The sequence below is a fragment of the Podarcis gaigeae genome, assembly GCF_964106915.1.
Source record: "Podarcis gaigeae genome assembly, chromosome: 7".
NCBI lineage: Eukaryota > Metazoa > Chordata > Lepidosauria > Squamata > Lacertidae > Podarcis > Podarcis gaigeae.
Window position 1 is genome coordinate 83,946,871 of NC_139683.1, and position 26,999 is coordinate 83,973,869.

General features: G+C 43.7%; 1 protein-coding gene and 1 long non-coding RNA gene across 2 annotated transcripts in view; one reads left to right on the forward strand and one right to left on the reverse strand.

The window, feature by feature from the left end:
- The window catches only part of LOC310848924, an 87,767-nt gene that overhangs the window by 40,099 nt on the left and 20,669 nt on the right, over nt 1-26,999 (forward strand). Inside the window, exon 2 of the long non-coding RNA XR_014566696.1 lies at nt 11,086-11,132. This is a non-coding gene — a long non-coding RNA (uncharacterized lncRNA). The remainder of the gene's footprint in view (nt 1-11,085; nt 11,133-26,999) is intronic.
- MED10 (mediator complex subunit 10) lies at nt 5,196-10,207 on the reverse strand. The gene is made up of 4 exons (XM_083748500.1): nt 9,903-10,207; nt 7,936-8,019; nt 7,309-7,411; nt 5,196-5,811 (listed from the first exon to the last, which is right to left on the reverse strand). The coding sequence occupies exons 1-4, from the start codon at nt 10,022-10,024 to the stop codon at nt 5,716-5,718; spliced, it is 405 nt and encodes a 134-aa protein (XP_083604626.1). The 5' UTR covers nt 10,025-10,207; the 3' UTR covers nt 5,196-5,715.

The window sequence follows — 26,999 nt, forward strand, 5'->3', positions numbered from 1 at the left end:
GAACTTTTATTGTCTGTTAGCAAGACCAATATTGCAGGAAAAGGAAGGCAGTTTCATGTTACATACACTTTTTATACTTTTTGCACCCCTGCCTCTTTAAGACTTGTAAATGTCTTAAACCAATTAATTACCTCCATTTACAAAGGAACACACCTAAGAACATTCAAAAACAGGTCTGATCACTTGGTCTAGAAAAGACAATACTTGGAGATACTTTTATTTACAAAAGTTATGTTTGAAAGACATTTGGATTTCCTGGTATTTTGAAAAGGTGGGAAGTATCCGGTTTGAGTAGCCTTCCTGTTCAATCTCCCATTGGTTTAGCATAATCCATCCTACCATTATGGAATGTTGGTGTTTGATATGTTCTACATTTACAAATGAAGCTATCAAAATACACTTGAGTTTCCTGACAACGTAAAGGTGGGAACCATTGGGGCAATCTTGGACTGTTCTTCTGAAGGATTCAACTCCCTGTATAATTTCTTCTGTCATCATGAAATGTTAGCATTCTATTACGATTCCATCCCTGCTATTTTCTAAGGAGAAATTGGGGCTCCCTGACAGATCTTCCTGACAGCTTAGTTTACGAGATAGAGAAGTTTTACATGGCTACAGAATTGTTTCTATTTGACTGTGCGACCTGTTATTTTTGCCTCAATAAAGTGAAAAAATAAAACCATCCACACTGTACAGCAATTCCTGTGTTACTCTTGTCTGCGGTTAATTTGTCTGTCAGGGGTTCATCGAAATGTGCAAGGAAAAGATTGGGTTTGTGTCAGGGAACTGCCATCGGAGAGTCAGGTGGTGGAAGGGCTCAAGGAGGCTAAGAGACCCTCAGATGCTGAGGAAGGAACCAGCAGGGGGAGAGGGAGAGTTCCTGCAGAAACTCAGGCGGAGGGATGGCTCCAAGATGCTTCCAGTGAGAACAGCGGGGAGGGCTCAGGACCTCCGCTGGGGACGCCTACTCTGCGCAGGAAACTGTCACGCAGAGAATCCAGACGGAGAGTTTCCGTTAAGGAACTCTTATGTTGGCGTAAATTCCAGAAGCGCCCACTGATGGATTCTGCCAGCGATTGAGGTAGCCATGCACCCATGGCTCCGCGGACTGGGAGAATTTAGAAACTGAATTGCAGAGCCTGGAGGGCTTAAACGCTTACGCACGAGTGGCCCCCTTAATCCCATAACAGTTTGGATGAGGAAAAGGGAGGAAGCCTTTTTATTAAATGCAGACATGAGCTTTGGGAAAGCAGGGAGAGTTGCTTCTTAATTGGTGGTCCAAGGTGTGTGAAGATTAATCTCCTGAATTCTAGCTCCTAGGCAGGGTTGCATATTTACAAGTCAGCAGGATGCACAATATGTGCCATCTTGATCATGTCACAGACAAGGGGCCACAGAATTCCTGCCAAGCAGGTGTTATCCGAGAGAAACTCTTCTGAACTCAGACTGCTGGTGCTGAGTCATCCATGTTAATTGTCCCCCACCAGCCAAGACGACTCAGCGGAGTGACTCAAGGTTCCTCCAGATGGCACCTTCCCCCATGGCTGAGTTAATGGCATAACACTAAATCAACATGGGGGGGGGGGGGGAGGTTACTGAGAGAGATTAACTGGATCAGGTTTTGACCCACGGTGATTGTTTGCAATATGCCATCTGCCCCGATTCTGTTACTCACTGATCTGTGACTTGAGGACTATCCGGAACCAGCAGAGTAGGAGAAACAAGGCCATAGGCAGCTTCAGTTAGGATGTCATAGAATCAGTACACAGCCCAGCAATAGACCCTTCCGCTCCTCTTCCTGCTCCCGTATGGTTTGCCTTGTTGCTGCCGCTTTAAGACCTGTTCTATCAGATTGGGTGTGTGTGGAGAGAATCTAAAGTACCGTATTTTTTGCTTTATAAGACTCACTTTTTCCCTCCTAAAAAGTAAGGGAAAATGTGTGTGCGTCTTATAGAGCAAATGCAGGCTGCGCAGCTATCCCAGAAGCCAGAACAGCAAGAGGGATCGCTGCTTTCGCTGCGCAGTGATCCCTCTTGCTGTTCTGGCTTCTGGGATTCAGAATATTTTATTCTTGTTTTCCTTCTCCAAAAACTAGGTGCGTCTTATGGTCTGGTGCGTCTTATGGAGCGAAAAATACGGTACCCACAGAAAATGGCTAGAGGGATGGAAAATACTCTTTTCCTCAAATAGGGATAGACGTGTCTCTCAATTTCAGTTCCCTCAGTTCTGCATTCCCCTCTCTCCAGTCTTAAATACAGTTCTTCGTATTTCTGCAACCATTTGCAATCCCCCCACCCCCAAAAAACCCTAATGAAAAGTCACTAGCATTTTAGTGCAAACTTCTCTTAACAAACACATTTTTGTATGCAGCCGCCAGCAACCTCCCCTAATACAATGCGTTTCTGTAAACATTGTTTGGTTGGAGAACCGCATCTGGATGAATGCAAATTTCAAAGGATGGCTACGTTTCGGTTCTTATACTGCTTACGAAAGTGCAAGTTCAGCAGATTTAGCTTTAAGTGTGAACGGAACCGTATTTCTCCCCCTCCACCCCCTATTCTCAATTCTGAACATTGCCTCAAATGTGAGGTCAAGCACTCTCATAGCCTCAGATTTTTTCCTGGGCATGTGAAAGCTCTCACTTGACATATCTGGATCAGGGAGACATTTTGGCAGTCTCTGACCTTCAAAGGGGGGGGGTGCGTGCGTGTGTGTGTGAGAGAGAGAGAGAGAGAGGGAGAGATATTGATTTAAATAGGCTCAGAATAAGTTAAACCATGTCCCAAATTTGGGTGCCAGGCCAGGGGAGAGATAGGATCACCCAAGTAATGGGTGAAAAAGAATTTCCTCACTATTAAAGTACCTATAACCAGCATCACCCAATATCATCATGGGCCAAGCCTATGTAACACAATGGCAGAAAAGCCCAGAGACTGGTGTGGTTGCTGCAGAAATCTTACAAAGGACCTGAAAGCTACCAGACAAAACAGTACCCAGGAAATGGAGTTCAATTCAAGGACAAATTGTACTGGCAAACAGCACACAGAAGGCTGAACTGCTCAATATCTCCTTTGCTCGCTTCTTTACAAAGAAGGAAAGCTAGGATGAGACATTAACTGCAACAATATTGACAGAAGCAAGGGGGGAGAAGGGGACTCTGGCCAGGCTAACAAAGGGGCATGTCAGATGAGACTCAGGCAAACAAAGACCGTTCAAGTCACAAAATGGTTCGCCAGGCTTCAAGCCTTTGAGAGGCCCTCTAAGAAAATAATAATAATATGACAGAAATATTGACGCACCTAGGGGGAAAGAGCGTGTTATGTCTAATTCATGGAAAAGCTCCCTACATATCAATTTATCTGGGGCATTTATCTAGTCATCCCATAAACAAGAGTTCTCTGTAAAACAAACACCACTGGATTAACACATTTTTAAAAATGAAAAGTTAAAACACAGTTTAAAACTGAGAGGCCTGAGCTGTGAAAAGTGAGTTGTTGTTGTTTTAAGGGGAGGGGGGGACTGGGTGAATGAACAGGTCTCTTCAGCCAGTGCTGAAGAGACCTAAAAAATTGTGTCAGGAAATCTTCTCTGCTCCTCTGCACCCCAGAGGTTCACTAGCCCTCATGTGGATTTCAATAACCTCTTGCAGTGGTTGTTAATGAGGGCGTATTTCCCCCCTTCAAATTAAAATTTTACATTAACATAGCATAACACGCTTTGAATATAATTTCCTTTCTGCATTTGTCAGAGATAAATCTTTTATGGGAGTCGAGCACTGACGTTGCTCTCTTTCGTGGAAGGCTGGCATCATATTAGACATCACATCTCAGGAAACGTAACATGGCAGCTGCCCATCACATAAGGGAACCCAGCCAGTGCTCACTGGCTCCCATAATAAGCACCACTGCCAATAAGCACGTCTGTGAGGAAGGGGCGTGTGTGAATTGAGGCGGCTGTAGCAGTGCCCTGGATGGGGGCTCTGATGGACATTAGTACCAGACAGGGGCCCGTCATGGCAACATGCCAAGTTCTGCCATTCCCAAGCTGGCACTAGTCCTGAACACACTGACAATTACAGTGGTTATTGAAATTGTTGATGTTAACTTGTTCAGGAAAATGGCACTCTGCTGTTTCACAACAAGCTCATCCCCACATTTTAACACACAGTTTGGGTAGGGCGGGGGGCAGGGGAAAGAGATAAAAGATCTACAATTTCTGGTGAGGGTAGGGTGAGAAAATGGAAGAGGAACAGATAGAAATTACTAAGAATTGTATCAGGGTGTGAGAGAAAAGACTAGAATCTGTATGGGATGGAAGTAATGAGGAGCTGTGTAGTGTCTGCCCCACATAATACAGGACATGGGTACAAATGCAGATAATTTGAACAGCCTCAGAACTATTTTCACAGAGCAATATGACAAACAGCAACTCAATACTTCCAAGTTAATCATACCTGCACTTTGCTTCAGACCCTCTATTATAACTGATGAATCATATAGATGAAGAGCTTATTTCCACTATTTAAGAGTGCTTGCCTGGTTACCAACATTGTGTGAGGATTGCCTATAGGTGATCATGCGGTGAAGCTCCACCTTTCTCTCTGAGGCCTTGAACAACTGGACATATGAACTAGTAAAAAATTGTTTGTATGAATGGTATAAACCACCTCCACCAAAACCAGGCACTTTATCCAATGCATAGATTGTCAAGCATCTATCCCTCCCCCACATTCATTCGAAAAGGGATTAGACCTTTTCATATACAGTACATTTGATAGCTATGCAAATCAGCACTGACTGCTACATTTGCAGAGTAATGAACATACAAGTAAGAGCTAGTTTATAGCTGCCATATCTTAGTAAGGGTGTATCCCTCCACCAACCCCCACAAACTACCTCCTCCATTACACTGACTGATGCCTGACAGCAGCAGATGGATACGAATTTGATGCCGCCCACAAGGTAAAGCATGAAAATACCTTTGATGATTAAAATGTAGATTGACATTTCTCATCTACCGTGCAAAAAGCCCAAGAGACCATATGGAAGTTTGGAGGTGGGGGACCATAAACAATTTTACTATACAAATTTAATCCAGCAAGACTGCAACCTAATTCAATATCAGAAGTTTGGTTTTTGCATTAACCATACAAAACCGAGCAGGTTTTAAAGAATATATAAACTGCACATGCACCATATTGCAAATGTTCTTGTTTATTCTTTCATATAGCATCATAGAATCATTCTACTCTTCCTGCAGACCAAGGTATAATGAAAAAGTATGGACAAACCTATTAATTACCCAGGAAGAAAGATTACAGCAACTATTCTGCTTCTCCACTTGGTAGGTGGCAGAACTTCAACAGCACACATATAGCTGCCTGACCCCACTTTACTTTATATAAGAAAGATATACACTAAGTAATTCAAAATGGGATCTTACAAAAAGCAATGTTGATAGGCTTCAGTTCACATATGAGCCGGAAGTCCTCTTAAAGACTGTTTCACAGTTGTTGGCTTCTTACTGAAGTCCTTAGAAACCTGAATGACTTCAGATGTTGTACGGGAGAATCAGCTTGCATCTTTTCCAAGAAACAAAACATTTAATCAATGCTTCTGTGGATACAGCACTTTCAGTCCTCTGGTTATGTCAAATATTGCCACAATAACCTATCAGCGGTGTCTGGAGAAGAACACAATACAATACAGAATGTAATTAAGGAGATGAATCTTCACCCCGAATAGCTTTGTACTTGGCCATGTCCTCTGGGAAGACTTTAGTCAGCTCTTGAATCAATAGGCTTTTGAATTTCTAAGAAGAAAAAGAAAAAGTGTCAAGCAGGGAAACTTTCGCCTTTTATTAGCACTGAGCGTAGGAGGGAGACAGTATTAGCAGCAGTACTTGTCCAACAACCAAGACCACCATGTGCTAGCAGTTTTATTTGACAGGAAGTAAGTAAAGACTTGATCAAGATACTACTGACCTACTTTATCGTATCTCAGGCACAAATGCACTCTACACACCTGGTGAATGTACATGAAGCCCACTCTGCACCCACACAGTGGTGCTTTAATTTCTTGTAAACAGAAGGTTTCAGCTTGCACCCAAGGAGGTTAACAAAGTCCTTTGAGAGCTCCATTCAGTTTCCAAAGCAGTTTGCCACTGTAGCCCAGGGAGCGCCTTCTTGAAGAGAAATGTCCAAAGATCCCTAAGGCAAATGGAAGGCTGTTGCCTACATTATACACCTCTAGGAGCCAGGTGAAAATGTTCCTCTTCAACAAGCCATTTGGCTGATTAACATCTGATACCCTTTTAAACTTCTTTGGGGAGGAGGTGGGGAGGGGGCCTATCGTTTTAGTTTTGTTCTTGTTTTGATTAGGAATTTTGTGTTTTTATCTTGTATTTTTATGTTGTGAACTGCCCTGAGATATACAAATGTAGGGCACCATACCAATTTAAGAAATAAATACAATAAAAACAAGTCACACGTTTCATTTCATCTAGAGCCAAATTAATATTTTAACTTAAGTCTTTGGAAAGCTTATTCAGAATGATATACTACACTGCATTGTCACACACCCCACCAGAGTGGCTTATGAAATAAAAATCAAGTTAAACAGCAAGATTAAAATAATGAACCAAAGATTAAAGACTTAGCATATTTTTTAAATTGCCTAGTAATGAAAAGACAATGTAGGCTCAAGGGAGCCTTCCTAGTGGCGGATAACTACACTTCATAAGCAATATGCTACAGCTAAGGTGATCCTATTTCTAAAGTCATCACATGCCTTCCTTCAGATCTCAGGGCTACCTGGGGGAGAACAAACTGCCCAACTGACTGGCCCCAGTTATTGGCTGGGAGCTATACTTTGAACTGCAGCTCTGTATCGTTTTCAAAAGGTAACCTTGCATTATATCAATGCGATCCAGCAAATTACCGGAGTATAGGTAGGAGTGGCAGAGAGGATCCTTCTCCAGCAAAGGTCAGAGCTGCTGCAGTTACTTCAGATGGTCCAAGCCTGGACCAGTTAACCTCAAATGACAAAACTGGATCTAGAAACACTCTCAGATTGTGAAAACTCTAGGTACTATCAATCAGTTGCAATTTGCAGACCATTCTTAATTTCTAAATACACTTTGAATTCTTGTTACAGAATTTGATCCTTCAGATATAATCAGTGAAAATTGCCAATATATAGGCAAAGCCTATCAAGTCCGATACCTTTGCTATATATTTTGTGTTTCATCTTAATGAGACTATTTATCTATTAGTGAATACATGTTATTTGAGAAACAGCTTTATCTTACCTTCATGGTGTCAATTTTGCCCTTCACCTGTTCATTTTTAGCAAGAGCCCTTTCCAAACACTCTTTAGTATAAAGTTGGGGATTACGGCCTTGATCTATATATCTGAGGAAATAAATTGTATGTCAGGTTTGATAGATAGGTTTCCATACAGTGTAAAACAGACATATAAATCATCTACTCACAACACTTTCTAAAACAAGACACACTAGATTATGTATTAGATATGCAACTAAGAACATGTTGCTAACATTTTTACATCAATACTGAATATACAGACTACTTTAAGAAGCACTACGACAAGTTCACCTAGCTCAGTTAGCATCAACATACAAGAACTGCCTTTTTAAACAGATGCTGAAAGCCAAACTATTCCCAGAAATATACCTGAGGGGAGAAAAACTGAGAAAAGGTGTGAAGTGATATTCTGCAAGATGCTTCTTAAAGACCAGAAGAGTTTAGTACTCTTTAGTAATACTTCTATGCCCTACAGAGCACAGAAGTTTGCTTTCCAGCCCTGCTCATCAAAATCATTAAGATGAAGAAGACCGAGATGCTTTTCCCAGGACGGTTACCAATAGGCTTTGGAGATAAGTATTGCCTGTAACCACGTGAAGTTAAACACTTACTCAAAGACTTCCAAAGGCACACTAATATCATGAAGCTGCTGCCGGCACTTGTCAACATCTTGCAAGCCTGTAACCATAAAATTCCTAGGAGAAGGAAACATAGGTTTATTCATTCCCAGAACTACTAAGTCACAACAATTTGCACTAGTCTGTATTCCTATAAGTAATTTTTAAAAGACACTAAAAGGGCATTCTCAAAAATAAAAAGAACCACTAGAAAACCAAATACTGGCAGATCTCAATCCCTTCCTTCTCTAAATCCATAGAGGAGGTGGCTTTTCAAAACAATACACATACGGACCTTTCATCTATTAGCAATGACCAGCAATGGAACCTCCATGTTTATAGACTTCTGATTACCAGCTGTCTAATCAAAGACAATTTCAGGAGTAAGAATGCAGGAAGAGCCTTCAGGATCAGGCCAATTGCCCATGTAGTCCAGCATCCAACTCTCATTATGGCCAACAAGATACCTACTGGAAGCTGACAAGCAGATTATGTGTGTAATTTCACATTTGTACCTCCCAAGAACTGGTATTCAGGGCGTACAGTCTCCAACAGTGGAAACTGAACATTTCTTTCTCCTGCATGATTCTGTCTAATCCTCTTTTGAAACCACGCCATCCACGATAGTGGGCATCGCTACTTCCTGTAAGAGCAAAATCCAGGGATACATACCCATGCACACTGTCTCCAAACCAATGTAAAAAAGATTATACACAAACAGAAAGATGTTGTATTATCTTGCCCAAGGCCACCCAAAGTGACTTACAAACAGACAAAACCCAATAGATACATTAAGACCAATGGAGTGGGGGAATACATTGAAAAACATTCCACCCACTTCTAAAAGGCCACAGTGGCAATGTGATGTAGTCGTCTGAGTGTTAAACTAGGACTCAGGAGACTAGGGTTCGAATCACCACTTGGGGGGGATTGGGCCAGTCACAGTCTCTCAGCCTAGACTACCTCACAGGGTTGTTGAGAGAATAAATGGGGAGGGAGGCGAACTGTGCAGGACACCCTGAGCTCCTTTACTGGGAGGAAAAGTGGGATATAAACGTAATAATAAAAATACATAATTAAGAAGCCAAAGGCTTGGGTTAAGAGGTAAGTTTTCACCTGGGACCTGAAGATGCACAATAATGGCACCTGGTGAGCCTCCCTGGGGAAAGAGCATCCCACAAACAGGCAATCTTAACCAGATTACGTTTTCTATATGACCGCATGCAGGGCAAAGTGTAGAGGGGAAATATATAAAAGATCACACATCTTTTGGCAACCTGACACGAGCAAACCACAATCAATACATGAAAATGACTTAAAATCAACCAGTATGTTTCCGATCACAATTCAAAGTGTTGGTGTTGACCTTTAAAGCCCTAAACGGCCTCAGCCCAGTATACCTGAAGGAGCGTCTCCACCCCCATCATTCTGCCCGGACGCTGAGGTCCAGCTCCGAGGGCCTTCTGCCAGTTCCCTCATTGCGAGAAGCAAAACTAAAGGGAACCAGGCAGAGGGTAGTGGCGCCTGCCCTGTGGAACACCCTCCCATCAGATGTCAAAGCAATAAATAACTACCTGACATTCAGAAGACATCTGAAGGCAGCCCTGTTCAGGGAAGTTTTTAATGTGTGACATCTTTGTGTATTTTTGGTCTTTGTGGAAACCGCCCAGAGTGGCTGGGGAAACCCAGCCAGATGGGCGGGGTACAGATAATAAATTAATTATTATTTATTATTTATTATTTATTATTTATTATTATTATTATTATTATTATTATTATTATTATTAAAATCGACAACTTAATATCAAATAAAGCGACAGTCGATTAACCCACTAGGGTATAATGGCGCACAAGGAATCAGCCGCTCCCCACAATACTGCTCTTGCCAGCCCAGAGCCTTCGGAGCAGGTAGCTCTGGGGGCGCAGAGAGAGGAAGGGGCTGAGAAGGGGGGGGCACTCACAGCTTCTGGTTGAGGCCCGCCTGGCTGCTGGGCTGGAAGTCGCTGACGATGATGCCCAGCTGCCGGATGTTCTCCACGAACTTCTCCAGGTGCTCCTCCAGGGAGTCGAACTTCTCCGCCATCCCTTCGGGCCTGGCCGTCGGCGCTCCGGCGATGGAAGACCCTCCCCTTCCTCCTCCTCCTCAAAGCTCCCTGGCGGCGCCCGTTGCCAAGGGAGCCGCCATGGAAGCCGTCGCGGCCACTTCCGCTTCCGGCTGCTTCTCTCTTCTCTCCTCCTCCCAGCGAGAGGATTCAGCAGCATCTCCGGCTTAGGCTCCGCCCCCACGAGAGCGCGAGAAAGGGGGCGCATGCGCAAGCCGCCGTTCTCAACCTGTGGGTACCGACATTGTTGGACTACAACTCCCATCATCCCCCAAGCTCTGGCCTTGCTAGCTAGGGGTGATGGGAGTTGTAGTTCAACAACGTCTGAGGCACCGCAGGTTGAGAAAGGCTGCCAGGCTTTTCATAGTGAGGGGCGGGTTAATATATTGCCCCGCCTCCTGCTGGACACCGCGGCCGCCGCCATTGGCCAGACGAGATGCTAATCTGATTTTTCCCTTGCTGTGAGCCAGAGAAGCCATTTTCGTGTGCTCCTCGTGTTCTTATTCCCCCCTCCCCGCAGAAACACACGCTTCATTTTTTATATACCGCCTAGAGGTGGTTGTCTTCCCCCCCCCCCCCGCGGCAATTAAGCGGTTTCAAAAAGTCAGAAATAAAAATATATACGTCCATCATAAATTAAGTGTCCAACTGATTCTCGGGATTATATATTTATAATTGATAAATATTATATGTATATATATATTTATACTCTGCCTTATAAAAATATTTTTAATAGGGCTGCACATGGGGTGGCTGGTCACACATTTTATAATAAAAGAAGGGGGTGATTTGCTCCAGAGGAGCAGCTATCCCCATTTCTCTCTCTCCACTTCATCAAAGGATGACAAATGTTTCAATAGATCCACTTTAGTTTCAAGGTTACTAGGAATTAGAGCTCTGTGATGGGTAAGCTCTGGTGCCCAGAGGTCTTTGAGAGAAATAATGTGTTTCAAATGTGCTAATAATAATAATAATACAGTGGTACGTCGGGTTACATACGCTTCAGGTTACACAGTCCGCTAACCCGGAAATAGAGCTTCAGGTTAAGAACTTTGCTTCAGGATAAGAATAGAAATCGTGCTCCGGCGGGTCGGCAGCAGCGGGAGGTCCCATTAGCTGAAGTGGTGCTTCAGGTTAAGAACAGTTTCAGGTTAAGAACGGACCTCCGGAACGAATTAAGTACTTAAGCCAAGGTACCACTGTAATAATAATATCATCATTATCTGGCCTGGATAGCTCAGTTGGCTAGAGCATGGTGCTGAAATGCCAAGGTTGCAAATTCAGTTCCCTTCCCAGGGCAGTTACATACAGTGGTGCCTCGCAAGACGAAATTAATTCGTTCCGCGAGTCTTTTCGTCTTGCGCGGTTTTTCGTCTTGCGAAGCACGGTCAGTCGCAACTGCACCTCTTCAAGCGGTTTTAAGAAAAAAGGAAACAAACTCGCAAGACGTTTTCGTCTTGCGAAGCAAGCCCATAGGGAAATTCGTCTTGCGAAGCAACTCAAAAAACGAAAAACCCTTTCGTCTTGCGCGTTTTTCGTCTTGCGAGGCATTCGTCTTGCGAGGTACCACTGTATTCCTGCATTGGGAGGGGTTGGACTACATCAGGGGTTCTCAGCCTGGTCCAGGGGTCAGCGACCTTTTTCAGCCATGGGCCGGTCCACCGTCCTTCAGACCATTTGGTGGGCCAGACTATATTTTGGGGGAGGGAAATGAACAAATTCCTATGCCCCACAAATAACCCAGAGATGGATTTTAAATAAAAGGACACATTCTACTCATGTAAAGACACACTGATTCTCGGACCGTCCGCGGGCCGGATTGAAAAGGTGATTGGGCTGCATCCGTCCCACGGGCCTTAGGTTGCCTACCCCTGGCCTGGTCCCTACAGCCCACAATTGGACGTTTCAGGATTCTTGGTGGGCGGTAGGGGTTTCTACAGCACAAGCTGAATCCTCCTTCCATTGATCACTGGTGGGCGGTAAGGAAATTTTACCATCAAGAAAGATGCATTTATGGGTGGTAGGTATAAAAAGGTTGACTACCCCTGGACTAGATGATCCACAGGATCCCTTCCAACTCTAGAATTCTTTGATTCTGTGACTGGGTTGTCCCAGCCAATCTGGGCAGCTTTTAGCAAAATATGAAAACACAGTAAAATCTCAAACATTTGCTGTGGGCTCGTGGACCCCAACACATTAAAAACTTCGCTGCTCACAGCTCTCCGAGTATGACCCTACAATGCATGCATTTACAACCACTTCTTTGTCACATTTGCACTTTATATTTTTTGGGGGCTACGCTTTAAAATATTAGGTGTACATCTAGAATGCATAATGCATGAAAACGACCTCAGTTGTTCAGTAAAGCTGCAACTTCTCAGCTGCCCAGAGTTGTTTTAATCATGATGATCTAACGGCAACATATTTCTTCTTTCTTTTTTTTATTGCAACAGGCGTAGCGCTTAGTCTTGTTTTTCTTATACAATGTAAAAGAACAAACCAGCGTTTGTGATTAATTATCAGCCCTGTACCTTCTGAAACCTAAGAAACGCTGAGCTTGCAATAACAATGCTAAAGCAGCTCTGGACAATGGCACAAGATATAAATCTTACATTTTACCAATGCAGAGTCTCTGGGCCTGCCATATATATCAAACAAATAACATCAATATTCAGAAGTACTTTATTTTCCTGAAGGTAAATCAATATTTTATAATAATTGGCGTAGTTTACAAATGCCAGGTGTTTACTGTTTTACAATACTTCCTGCCCCCCCCCTTTTGCTACGAAAAACTTGGGAGTTGTTTCTGTTATCTTTGCTAGCTTTTGTTCCTTTGTTACTTCATATATAAATATATATGGGAGAGAGGGAGAATGTCTCTATTTCTGCCACCTTGGTCAATAACTAGCAACCTATGTGTGCTCAGATTTCTTTGCAATAAAGCTTTGCCAGTAACTCCTCTGAATTTATCAGATCTGCAAATGTTTTTGTATTGTTGCAAGTCCAATTTACCCCGCTCCGAAACTTGCCTATTATATCAGGGAGAACGATATTTTCCCAAGATGTGACCTCCACAGTTCCCCGCCCCCAGGTTCGTGTGAATTTGGGGCTTTCTCCAACAATCTGCTGGGACAAGTTCAAGGCTCTTGCGTTGTTATACAAAGGCCTGAACATGGGCCTAGGGCACTTTAAGGACCACCTGAGCCCTTGCATTCCAGCCTGAGATCACCGACAACGCTGTTTGTTGTCCTTCATATTGTGACCTCAGCTATTTAGTGATTCTGATCCCATATTGTGGAACACTCTTCCAACAAACATCCTCACTTCTGATTTTCATGCATCTCTTGAAGACATTTTCATGCCGACAGGCCTAGGCAGTTGTTTAAAACTTTCTTGGTTTGCTAGTCATTTTAATGATCGTTTTATCCTGCTTTTAATGGGTTTTTCATGGTTTTTATGTTACAGTACAGCATCAGGATATTTCATGAGAGGTGTAGTATAGAAGTACTAAATAAAGCATGCTCCCAGATCTCTGAATGTATGCTTAGTTGTATGACAAAGCACATTGTGTGCAAGCAAGTGCCGTCCTCAATCCAGCAGTTGGGCTGTGTACAAAGACTCCTGTTTAAAGACCAATAACACTTGGGAAGGGAAGGAGAGGTGCTGTTTAGTTCTCCTTGCTCCTTCATGAACAGCTGATCAGCACTATTACTGTGTTTTGGAGAAGGCATGCATGCAGTTGGGTCAGAGCCATAATATTTTGCCCTCACGGCTACTTTTTATTTTGTTTTCAGGTGATCATGTAAATTAAGCCTACGCACGTTATGACCCACTGGGTGAAAAGCAGCACGCTAGCTATGTATGGCAACTGAGGTTAACAGGGTTTTGATAAACCTTCTGGTTTTCCTTCCTGAAAAAACAAGACTTGGCGCACCACAAGGCATAGCTGGTGCTGGGTTGTGTTTGGTCCAGTGGGCCACATCATTTAGAGCCTGAAAGCCTAATAGAGACTGTTATGTACTGAGTTGAATAGGATCCAAACTGCAGCAGTCTGATTGGTCCTAGAACAATAGGATCCAAAAGGCAGCAGTCTGATTGGTCCTAGAACAATAGGATTCAGAATGCAGCAGTCTGATTGGTCTTAGAACAATGCAGCAGTATGATTGGTTGGCAGGAACCACCCAATCATGCTCCAGAGAGAAGTGAATCCACAACCTGATTGGCTTACAGTTGAATTCCGGAATTAGCCAATCATGTGCAGCCCATTGTGTAAATAATGTATATAAAGCAGATACTTTGAGGGGACTTGCATTCATTCCTCCTCACCACTATGAGCTGAATAAAGAGCATGAAATCACTTTGCGACTCTGAGTATATTTCAGAGACCATTGCTGTTGGCTGACTTCGATTTAATATAAGTACCCATATCAACCTGGGAGTGTGAAAGTACTTTTGCACACTCGGGTTTATTGTGAGGAGTTTGCCACTGGGCTATTGAGGTAATGTGAGTGGCGTTTGGTTCCTCAGGCTCAGGGGATGGTGCCTATGAGAGTCGTGGCTCTGACTCTCCAGGACCTGGTGATATTGGAGGTTCTCCTGAGTTCCTGTCTCATCAGCCTCAGGCACAATGTCTTCTGATCTCCAGCAGCAGTTTCAGAGCCCTGAATCTGGTCTCGCTCCTTAGCTGGAGACTCTATAGCTTCTGCCTCTTGAGTTTTGATAGCTGCTGGATTCTGCAGCTAAGCAACGGACCTCTGTCAGTGTCTCTCAGTACAGCATTCTACATAGGGCTATAAAATGAGGGACTCTCCACATATCCTACCATGAGCTTCTTAGAGAAAGGGTGGGGGACAAATTCAATTAATTGAGAATTTCTCTGACCAGGAATGCATTGTTCAAAGCCAAAACAGTGACTCACAATTTTCACCCTAAGAGAGCACAGACCTAGTCAGGAAAGGCTGCTGATTCAGCAAATAAGTGCATGGCGTATTCATTGTGCCAAATACATTAAGGGGGGAAATGCAGAAAATGTGTGCACTGGTGCTTTTTGTTCTCACAAGCATATGCCGAAACTGAGACAACAGGAGCAAAAAGAAGAAGAAGAAAACCCCCACTTCCTAGCAAATTATTGTGCCTAGAACTGCAGCCCTACCACCGGGTGAAATGGCAGTTGCATGCCTTGTAATTTATAGATCTGCATGTTTAAATGGCACAGGGGATTTGGGGGAGGCAGTGCTGGTTCACACACTCCCATCTGTTTTGCAAGACTTCCCTATACTTTAATTAGTCCATATCGGAGACATATTAATGAGTACGGCAGAATAAAATTGCTTGAAACCCACACCATGGAATACCACTGCCTTGATGAACGACAACAATTTACTTGAGTAAGCATTACGTTCTCATTATATGTGCCCTTGGAAAAGTATAGGGCGAAGAATCGTCCAGTCCCATAAAGTTAGCTATAAATTTCAAACATTACAGCTGTCCAAAAACACTGTTCCTGTGTGACTGGCCAAGTGTGCCATTCCTCCTCAGACATTTGCACTAGTTTCCCCTCCCACATACGACACTTTCAAAGCTCTTTGGGACCAAGTCCACCCTGTCTTCCTGCCCTTCATTCCTGTGCTGCCCATGATGTTGGATGCGCCATCTCTACCCTTTCTGTCCATTCTTCCTTGCTGCTCCTTTATGCCTAAAATTCATCCCCCAAATGGTAGTGCCAGCGTTCTCCCTTCCTACTTAGGGCACTTCAAAACCCACTTTTTCATTCCCTTTTCGGTGGCCTCCAGATCATGCAACTCCCTTCACCTCTCCCTGCCTCCATTGTTAAGTCTTCCACTGCTGAAATGTGGATCAAAGAAAAGGTAAAGGGACCCCTGACCATTAGGTCCAGTCGTGACCGACTCTGGGGTTGCGGTGCTCATCTCGCTTTATTGGCTGAGGGAGCCAGCATACAGCTTCTGGGTCATGTGGTCAGCATGACTAAGTTGCTTCTGGCGAACCAGAATAGCGCACAGAAACACTGTTTACCTTTCCGCTGGAGCGGTACCTATTGATCTACTTGCACTTTGACGTGCTTTTGAACTTCTAGGTTGGCAGGAGCAGGGACTGAGCAACGGGAGCTCACCCTGTCACAGGGATTCGAACCGCCGACCTTCTGATCGGCAAGTCCTAGGCTCTGTGGTTTAACCCACAGCGCCACCACGTCCCTTGTGGATCAAAGTAGGGACCTCTTATATGCTTGCTTTCTTATGCTGCTCCATAAAGCTCCGTGTACACTGATCGCAGTATGTAATAGGAGGGGACCTCAACAGAACAGAACTGTATGGAAGAACCTTACATTTACAGAGCAAAATATCCTTTTGAATATAACCCAGCACATGGAACCTTATAAAAGGACAATATGAGCGGACTCTCTGTGCCCTTACCACAGCGAAAAGACTGACAGTGATGAATTGGAAAAATAAAAATGTGGCTCCCTTCTACGATTGGATTGAAGACTTGTACACACTCGCAACATATGATCAACTTGCATATAAACACAGACTTGCCATGGACAAATTCAAGGAAGTTTGGAATCCAGTCTCACAAATACTGTACAGTGGTACCTTAATTTGTTCTGGAGGTCCGTTCTTAACCTGAAACTGTTCTTAACCTGAAGCACCACTTTAGCTAATGGGGCCTCCTGCTGCCGCCGCGCCGCCGAAGCATGATTTCTGTTCTCATCCTGAAGCAAAGTTCTTAACCTGAGCTACTATTTCTGGGTTAGCGGAGTCTGTAACCTGAAGTGTCTGTAACCTGAAGCGTATGTAACCCAAGGTACCACTGTAGTAGGTTAAGATCTGGTGAAGTACAATAACAACCTTGTAAAATATACAGGTATGTGTGTGTCCCCCTTTATTTTCCTTTCTACACGGGTTCTGTTTCTCCTTTTCTGTTTCTCTCTTTTATTTATGTCCCATCATGTTTAGTGCTCTGACCTATCCAGCACAGCTAACATTCAAGGTCGGTCCTCTACCTTCAATAATATTAAGGCAAGGTAGGTACTATTAAGTAGAAGATTGAAATGTAACATCCTTTAACAAAAGCATTTTATTGTTTTTAGCAAAACATGAAAAACAGTCCAAAGAGCTTAACATAAAATAACAATAATAAAGGAACAGTTGCTGCAGTAAACATTCTTGCAGTTCTTCCCGTATGTTAAGTGCTGTGTTAAAACCAATTGAAAAATAGACCCATAAATTGTCGTCTTAAATGCACTTCCCCATAACTGTCCATGTGTATGTTGTGGTTGCCTTCCTTGTCCATAACTATTAATATTTTGTATAAAAGGATACCAAATAATGGGGAGGAATGTCAATTGTTGTGCATCCTTGAATGTGTTTTTATCTGATTTGATAGGGCTTTTTTTTTTTTTTGGCTAACACAATATTACAGATGTGACCTTGAGTTCAAAGATATACCCTCCAGAGTATGTCAAAATGTCAGATACTTGAGAAAGGCCTCCGCTCTTACATACCCAGTAGATTGTTGTGTTCTGTGGCAGAGTCTGTCCTTCAAATTCCTAAAATATCAGAAAGCCACTCTGCTGCAACCACAGGCAGAGCTTTCTGCCCATGTTTCTGGGAACAGCTCCCTTTTTGAGATACGACAGGCACTCCCAAGTTGTGGTTTCTGGAAACAACTGAAGATATTATTGTGTTGACAAGGCAGCATCTACAGGTCATCACTAGCTGCTCATGGAAGAGTCACAGAAGCTGTTGGGAGTCAAAATCTGCAGCTTTAAATTTGAAGGGGACAGCTGAGTGTTTGTAACTGGAAACTAGGACACCTATACAAATTGCTCTCTTGGAATCTGACGCAGGGTTTTGCAGCTACGCTCTGAAAGGATCGTGTTTTCCTCCCCTATGTTTTGCTTGTCTTTTTTCAAACGAAATAAATATTGTAGAGACGCTATAAACCTCCCACTTCTCTCTCACTCAAACGCTGTTTGTTGTCCCTAGAACCTCTCATTGCGTAGTGACATTGTGTTACTAGTTCTCCTGCACATTCACATGAAAACCAGCTGAAACACGTAGCAGGAAGTTGGATAAATTTGCCGCTGATCTTCGGCAAACACAGTAAAAAAAGCAATAATCCAACAGCTCTCCCCATGGCATGGATTCAACCTCTGGGAATCAACTCTCACAACTTCCCCCTTTTGCTCTGGTCTCTGGCTTACGTCAGTTCCTTCTTCCCTAAAGACCACGGCACATTTTCCCTAGGTTTTCTAAAGCCTCCCAGCTCTTCAAGCTGATGTGAATCTTTGTTATGTGGTGTTTATTAAGATTGTGTGTTTCTTTTAAAATCTGTAAACTTAGGGAATTTGCATTAAACAGAAAAATGGTACAGGAATAATGAATTAGTTTACTGGAGTGAATTTGAATAAGTCCGTCCAAGACAGAGAACCAGAGAACCTATATCTTTTACTTGTATTCCTATTGTTTTGCTGGTTTTGCTTTAACTATTTATTTGTGTTTTTATCTTGTGGACTGCCCTGAGATCTAATGTATAAATAAATAAATACTCAGACTTCACATGCACACAGGATGATGATGATGATGATAGGGCTGGAGTATGAGTTGGCCCATGGGTAGGCAAACTAAGATGTGGGTGGCGCTGTGGGTTAAACCACAGAGCCTAGGACTTGCCGAACGGAAGGTCGGCGGTTCGAATCCCCGTGACAGGGTGAGCTCCCGTTGCTTGGTCCCTGCTCCTGCCCACCTAGCAGTTTGAAAGCACATCAAAGTGCAAGTAGATAAATAGGTACCACTCCAGCGGGAAGGTAAATGGCGATTCCGTGCACTGCTCTGGTTCGACAGAAGCGGCTTAGTCATGCTGGCCACATGACCCGGAAGCTGTACGCCGGCTCCCTCGCCCAGTAAAGCGAGATGAGTGCCACGACCCCAGAGTCGGCCACGACTGGATCTAATGGTCAAGGGTCCCTTTATCTTTACCTTTAGGCAAACTAAGGTCCGGGGGCTGGATGCGCCCCAATCACCTTCTCAATCCGGCTCGTGGACGGTCCAGGAATCGGCATGTTTTTACATGAGTAGAATGTGTGCTTTTATTTAAAATGCATCTCTGGGTTATTTGTGGGGCATAGGAATTCGTTCATTATTTTTTCCCCAAAATATAGTCCGGCCCCCCACACGTTCTGAGGGACAGTGGACCGGCCCCCTGCTGAAAAGGTTTGCTGACCCCTGAATCAGTTCAAAAGTTCCCCCTGATTAATCAGGCAATATTGTTGTTTTTAGAAAAAAATCACCTACAATTATTTTCAATGTTTCCTTGGCATCCGTCTGTCTCGAGAGACAATGGAGTGTGCCTCCGGAGCGAAGTCAAACCATGTTAGCAGCACAAAAATAACCTCCCTGGGGCACAAGCCTGGGCAGTGTGTCTGGAGGTCCCTCGCTGATGTGGTCCAAAGGAAAGCAGAGCAATACGTTTGGCACCAGCTTGGCTTCAGGAGTTGCCAGAAGGAGGCATACAAGGTGCCATCCAACCGCCTTAGGGGCTGCCCTCCAGATTTCTGTAGGATTTACTCCTTAGCCTTTTTAATGTGGGTTCTCAGAAAACTACACATGGCTGGAAGGCCACTCAGGCAGTAGATCTTAAAATACATATACAGTGGTGCCTCGCAAGACGAAAATAATTCGTTCCACGAGTCTCTTCGTCTTGTGGTTTTTTCGTCTTGCGAAGCGCCCCTATTAGCGGCTTAGTGGATTAGCACTATTAGCGGCTTAGCGGCTTAGAAAAAGGGGGGGAAGCGAAAAAACTTGCAAGACTCGCAAGACGAAAGCAAGCCCATAGGGAAATTCGTCTTGCGAAGCGCCTCGAAAAACGGAAAACCCTTTCGTCTAGCAGGTTTTTCATCTTGCGAGGCATTCGTCTTGCGGGGCACCACTGTATTTACAATTATTTTGAATGCAAGTACAGTGGTACCTCGGGTTAAGATCTTAATTCGTTCCAAGGAGATAAATAACTATAAAACCTACTGCTGGTGGAGCTTCGATGAGTGAAGTGGGAGAGGCACGGGACTTCTGTTGCAACAGGATATTAAAGATTTTTGCTTTCACTGGTTCCTGCCTCAGCTCATTCATCTCTGATGGATGACAGACTTGGTGGAATCTGACCCCCTTAAAAGGGGAGTTACTTTGTTAAAGCCCCTCCCCCTTGTATTCTGGTAACACCTTCCTGCTGAAAAGGGGGGAAATTCGGCCATGCCTCAGTTGGCCTGCTGGTGTGTACCTAAACATGCAGACACTGAGTGTATCTACATATGGGCTTAATATACAGTGGTACCTCGGATTAAGAACTTAGTTCGTTCCAGAGGTCCATTCTTAACCTGAAACTGTTCTTAACCTGAAGCACCACTTTAGCTAATGGGGCCACCTGCTGCTGCCGCGCCGCTGGAGCACGATTTCTGTTCTCATGCTGAAGCAAAGTTCTTAACCCGAGGTAATATTTCTGCGTTAGTGGAGTCTGTAACCTGAAGCATCTGTAACCCGAGGTACCACTGTACTTTTCAGGGATAGAATTTAACATCGCACCAATACAATTGTTTCATCAGCGTAAGCATTTCCACTTGCCAGATGGAGAAAAATTCCCTTCTTCCCCCTCCTCATGCCCCTTTCTGAGGGTTTTCTTGCCCCTTCAAAGTGGATTTGGGGGGAGCTGCAAGGGAAGGCAGAAAGGAAGCCCTGTTATGCTCACAGAAGTCTTTGAGATAGCTTCCACTAGGTTAGTTGAATCCGCCCCCCAAACCTCACATAGGTGGTAAAGATTTAGAAGAAGAAAAGGGTGCTGTCTGCTTTGCAGAACCTGCATCTGTAAAACAAAACAAAACCTTTTCTTCAAAAGTTTTCATAGACAAATTCAAACAGATTAAAATGCATTAACTGATTAATAGTGCAATTCTGTGTGTTACCTCCGAAGTAAGCTATTCTGCATTCATTGGTGCTTACAGCCAAGTAGAGATTGGGGGGGCGGGGGGGAGGTTTCGATTCAGTTTGCATTTAAAGCCAAATTTATCAAATCTGCACTTTTTGAATCAATATGAGAGCAGAAACACAGCCATCCTTCAAAATTCACATTTATCCTAATTTTGTGATGCAATTCTTCCACCACAACGTATGCAAAAGGGCATAATTAAGAAGACAGTGAAAGGGCAATGACAATAGAAATAATAAGCTTTTATATTTTAATATATGCCGGTACATGGGCAAGTATGCAGCTAAAAATAAAAAAGCTAACTAAAGCGTATATGTGTTCTGCACATGACATAAAATATATAGCTTCAGCATGATTTTTTTGACAGCAAAGTCATTGATAATGTCATCACATGCTGAGCTATGAAGTTTATGACCTTCTAGGCATGTTAGGCTAGATGCAGGCAGCTTTCCTTATAACATTTGTCCACGGTTCATTCTTGATCTTGTTCAGCCGTGAAAATGACCTTTCTCCCAAGCAGTTTGTTACCATTAAACTCAAAAAGAGCCGCAATATTGCCTCTACATTAGGGAGGGCCAGCTACATCTTATCTTGGATGATGACTTGAGGGCATGAATGTTTTTTATCTGATTAATTTTGCTTGATCTAAGCATGGAAGTGCTGTATTTCCCCAATGAGGTTAGCATCAACATTATCAGGGTAGTCTTTCATCAGAAATTTGATACCTTCACACAATTGTTTTTCTGTGGCAACTGAATCAACCAAGAATTGGTGGGGGGGGGGGTCGTGCAACATTTTCAAGTTGGTTTCAAGTGCATCCATCATAGGCATAACAGATTTCACTCAAAATATTTCTCTTGAACAAAGCCTTTCATCAGCATCAGGTGTATTACCATCGTGGACTACTGTAGTTTTTGTGGAACTGGTCTAAGAAATGATTCCACGAACACTCAAATCCCTCCATTTTCTCCTGAAGAATGGCAGGTTATCTCTGTGTATCAGTTTATTCACTGTCCCATGAGCAAGGACATTGATAATTGAATCACAACTCTCAGCTGAAGTACCCATGTGGTGTCAAAGAAATTTTGGGTACCGTGGAATCAGGACCCAGTAATAATCTCAGTATTGCACAACATTTTGTAGAGGCGGAAAGGAATGCATATATCTGATGTACAAAACCCCTTTTTCTTTTTACTGAATCTAGTCAGCTGTCAGTTGGAGCAGAGTCAACAAGATTCAGTCAATAATGTCCAGCACATTATTTCTGCACACGTTTATAAAAACAACATGACATAGTTGTCAAACCAGAATGAAAATTTTGGAGCCTCTTTCCCCTTTATTTCTTTATTTCTTAACCAATTACAGTGGAACCTTGGTTGTCAAACGCTTCAGAAGCCGAACAATTCAGAACCTGAACACCGACAAAGTGAATGCATCCGTTTTCGAACGCGCCTCAGAAGGCGAACGGCTCTCAAGGTGCGTTTCTCCATTTTAAAAAAAGGAATTTGCCAACCAGCAATTGTGCCTCGGTTGTCGAACACTTCGGAAGTCAAACAGTCTTATGGAACGGATTACGTTTGATAACCAAGGTTCCCCTGTATGTGAAATCTGATATTTAGTGTGTGAAACAGAGTATTTAGAGGTTCCTCATAATCTGAGATCCTAAATTGTGGTTTACGTAGTTTATGCATAAATCCGGCACTGTGGAGGAAAGTGGACACTCACCTTCAAAAAAAAACCCCTTTGGGAAACAATTCTTGGAGACGTTGTTTGCAATTGCACACAAATAATAGGATAATAATAATAATAATGTAGAAAAAGCAACACCAAAGGGATCATAGAGATAGAAAAACAGAGTGGCACACTGTTGAATGGTAAAAAGTGAATTATTACCATTGTAATCATTATTATTATTATTATTTATTTATTTATACCCCGCCCATCTGGCTGGGTTTCCCCAGCCACTCTGGGTGGCTTCCAACCGAATATTAAATACAATACAGCATCAAACATTAAAAACTTCCCTAAACAGGGCTGCCTTCAGATGTCTTCTAAAAGTCAGATGGTTGTTTATTTCCTTGACATCTGATGGGAGGGCGTTCCACAGGGCGGGTGCCACTACTGAGAAGGCCCTCTGCCTGGTTCCCTGTAACCTCACTTCTCACAGCGAGGGAACTGCCAGAAAGCCCTCGGCGCTGGACCTCAGTGTCTGGGCTGGATGATGGGGGTTGAGACTCTCCTTCAGGTATACAGGACCGAGGCCCTTAATGGGTACTTAGTGTTGTTTCTGTATTTCTTGGCATCTTTGTGGTGAAAACTTGGAATAGAAGAGCGGTGACACTGTTCAAATTTAGACCAGAAGTGCCAATAAGAATTTCAGTGATAGACGATGCTAGCCTTTCTATCTCTGTGGAGCAGCAGGCAATGGAGAGAGGGAAATCTATACTATACCCTGGGTAAATTACCCAGGGCTTTTTTCAGGGGGAACTCACAGGAACTCAGTTCCAGCACGTCTCAGGTGGGTGCCATTGATATTCAAAGAGAATGAGGGAGATGTTCATGGTAAGTTCTGGCACCTCTTTTTCTAGAAAAAGAGGACCACATTTACCGCATCAGAAGCCACAGCTTCACACCAAATGGCATAATAATACAACATCAGCTCAGACTTCAAGTTATAGTGCTACTGCTGCAATGAAGGCACTTTCTAAAGGAAATGGGTGGCGCTATGGTCTAAACCACTGAGCCTCTTGGGCTTGCTGATCAGAAGGTCAGCAGTTTGAATCCTTGCCACAGGGTGAGCTCCCGTTGCTCTGTCCCAGTTCCTGCCAACCTAGCAGCTTGAAAGCACACCAGCGCGAGTAGATAAATAGGTACCACTGTGGCAGGAAGGTAAACGGTGTTTCCGTGTGCTCTGTTTTCCGTCACAGTGTCCCATTGTGCCAGAAGCAGTTTAGTCATGCTGGCCCCATGACTCGGAAAAGCTGTCTGTGGACAAACACCAGCTCCCTCAACCTGAAAGCGAGGTGAGCTTCGCAACCCCAGAGTCACCTTTGACTGGACTTAACAGTCCAGGGGTCCTTTACCTTTTTACCCTTATGCTCTAAACCGGGGGGGGGGGGGTGCTGAAAAAAAGCAGAATGAAATTTGGGGGTTGTGGAAGAAATAGCAGTTCTGAAAAATGTTTTGGGGAAATATTGATTAGATTCTCAGCAACAAATGTGTGAGTGAGTAGTATCCCTCCTAGGAAGAAGGGTGAATGTGGGAAGACATTAGGTTTTGCCATGTTTGGAGGCCTCGATTGTCTGTCTAGGACCCTTGAGAGTGCCGGCTTCCAATCGCACAGATGCTGCTTCTGTATACAGTGGTACCTCAGGTTAAGTACTTAATTCGTTCCGGAGGTCCGTACTTAACCTGAAGCTGTTCTTAACCTGAAGCACCACTTTAGCTAATGGGGCCTCCTGCGGCTGCCGCGCCGCCGGAGCACGATTTCTGTTCTCATCCTAAAGCAAAGTTCTTAACCTGAAGCACTACTTCTGGGTTAGCAGAGCCTGTAACCTGAAGCGTATGTAACCCGAGGTACCACTGTACTAACTTTAGACCAGAATCCTCCAGCAGCATGCCATGAAAACATAAAACTCCTAAGTTTTTTCTGTAGGTCGTGGGATTAATGGTAACCCCAGGAATATGCAGAGACCTAAACATCCATTCAAAGCAGAACTGTCACTTAGCAACCACTTTAGGCACCTATATGTGGTTATAAACCTTTCTTCTTCCTTGCCTTTGCCAGAGTTTCTATGCAACTGTGTAAATTAGATTTCTCCCCAGTGTGTTACCACAAAACAAAAGGTATCCACAAACATGCATGATATAAATGTGCCTCAATTTAGTTTTATGATAGGAACACCAATGTACTGTTGCTTCACTATGGTAGCCTGCCAATCAAAATTCACCTTCAGCATGAATTTGCTGGAAGGCTAAAGGCAAACCCCACCCTCCCACGATTGCAATATTCTGATATTCCCGTTCTTCTTGAAGGGGTCCTGTTTAAAGATAACACTCTAAAGCAGCTTTTGCCAACCTAGTTTCCTTCCGGTCTTCAGAACTACAATTCTCATCCGCCCCAGCCATTGCTTGACAGGAGCTGTAGCTAAAGCACTGTACGCATGCTAAGCATTTAGAAATAAACTTAGACTGTTCCTTTCTGCCTCCTTGGCTGCCTTTCTTCATTCTGATTACTTCTGGCTTCGAGACAATTTTGCACCCAGCCATTGCCAAAAGCAGATCAATTAAACCATCTGTCATCTAGAACGGGAAAGCCAATTGTCGAAATTTAGTTTATACCAAAGCTTAATTAGATCACCTTAATTGGATTCATGAATTTGGGTTTGTGCAGTGCTTTGAAGTTTAAAAGAAGCAGAGCCATGTGCAGCTATATACGGTATAACGCAGGGTCTCCCACATTCCCCACAGCTGATCTGATTCTACTTTTCTTTTTCTGGATTAAAATGGGAGGCACATTTCACCGTCCGGTCCAAACGGGTTTCCTTTTCAGGATGCTTAAAACAACAACAACCACCCTACCCTTTCGCTCTCTGATTGGAAGACAGGAACCCCCAGAGCGGTGACTTCTGCAGAGATGCAACATGCAGACTTCTCTGAGGATGAGTCATTTTGTTGCATCTCCACATCAGGACCGATTTGGCTGATTAATATTCTGCAGCCTTTTAAAATGTGTCTGTGGGAGGCAGGGGAGTTATTGCTTTGCCTTTTTTGTGTCTTTATCTTGTGTTTTTATCTTGTGAACCACCCTGAGATTTTTTGGATGAAGGGCGGTATATTAATCCAATAAATAAATAAATAAAATCTTTAAATTGTTACCTATAAGGCTAAACCTAGACAGCATCTTAAAAAGCAGAGACATCACCTTGCCGACAAAGGTCCGTATAGTTAAAGCTATGGTTTTCCCAGTAGTGATGTATGGAAGTGAGAGCTGGACCATAAAGAAGGCTGATCGCTGAAGAATTGATGCTTTTGAATTATGGTGCTGAAGGAGACTCTTGAGAGTCCCATGGACTGCAAGAAGATCAAACGTATCCATTCTTAAGGAAATCAGCCCTGAGTACTCACTGGAAGGACAGATCCTGAAGCTGAGACTCCAAGACTTTGGACACCTCATGAGAAGAGAAGACTCCCTGGAAAAGACCCTGATGTTGGGAAAGATGGAGGGCACAAGGAGAAGGGGACGACAGAGGATGAGATGGTTGGACAGTGTTCTCAAAGCTACCAGCATGAGTTTGACGAAACTGCGGGAGGCAGTGGAAGACAGGGGTGACTGGCATGCTCTGGTCCATGGGGTCACAAAGAGTCAGACACGACTAAACAACTAAACAACAACTTAAGGCCAAAACAAAACGGAACGCGTTCCCCACCAGCCACACCTTCTGCTAGTCAGAAGGATGCAAGGGATATCCTGCAGCAGCACAGTGACTCATGAAGAGGCAGAATAGGCACCCGCCTCTGTGGATGAGTGCCAGGGCTGATACAAAAATATTCTGATGTTGGAGGCAGAGCTGTTGTTTGCCATCCATTTTCACTGACCATTGCGACCAACATGGGAGGAAGAATATATGATGCTTTCAAACACTGAAACACAGTACTGCCGCTCCACAGTACTTTTCCTTGGGGCAACTGCCCCCCACCCTTAAAAAGAACCTGCTGTGGGGGGGGGGGACAGCAGGAGATATGTACAGCCTCTGCTGTTTTCCCACTTCAAACCATCACTCCCAAAATTGTGCTCCCTTTAAAAAACAACAACACACCCTTAATCATAGTTAGGCTCTCAGACTGTCAAAGAAGGATGCAAGCGAGATTCACTTATCCTTATTTGCAGATTGGCTTCCTGGTAAATTGCATTCAAGAATACTGCAGAAAACCACTTTAATTCAGGTCTTTATTGTGTTT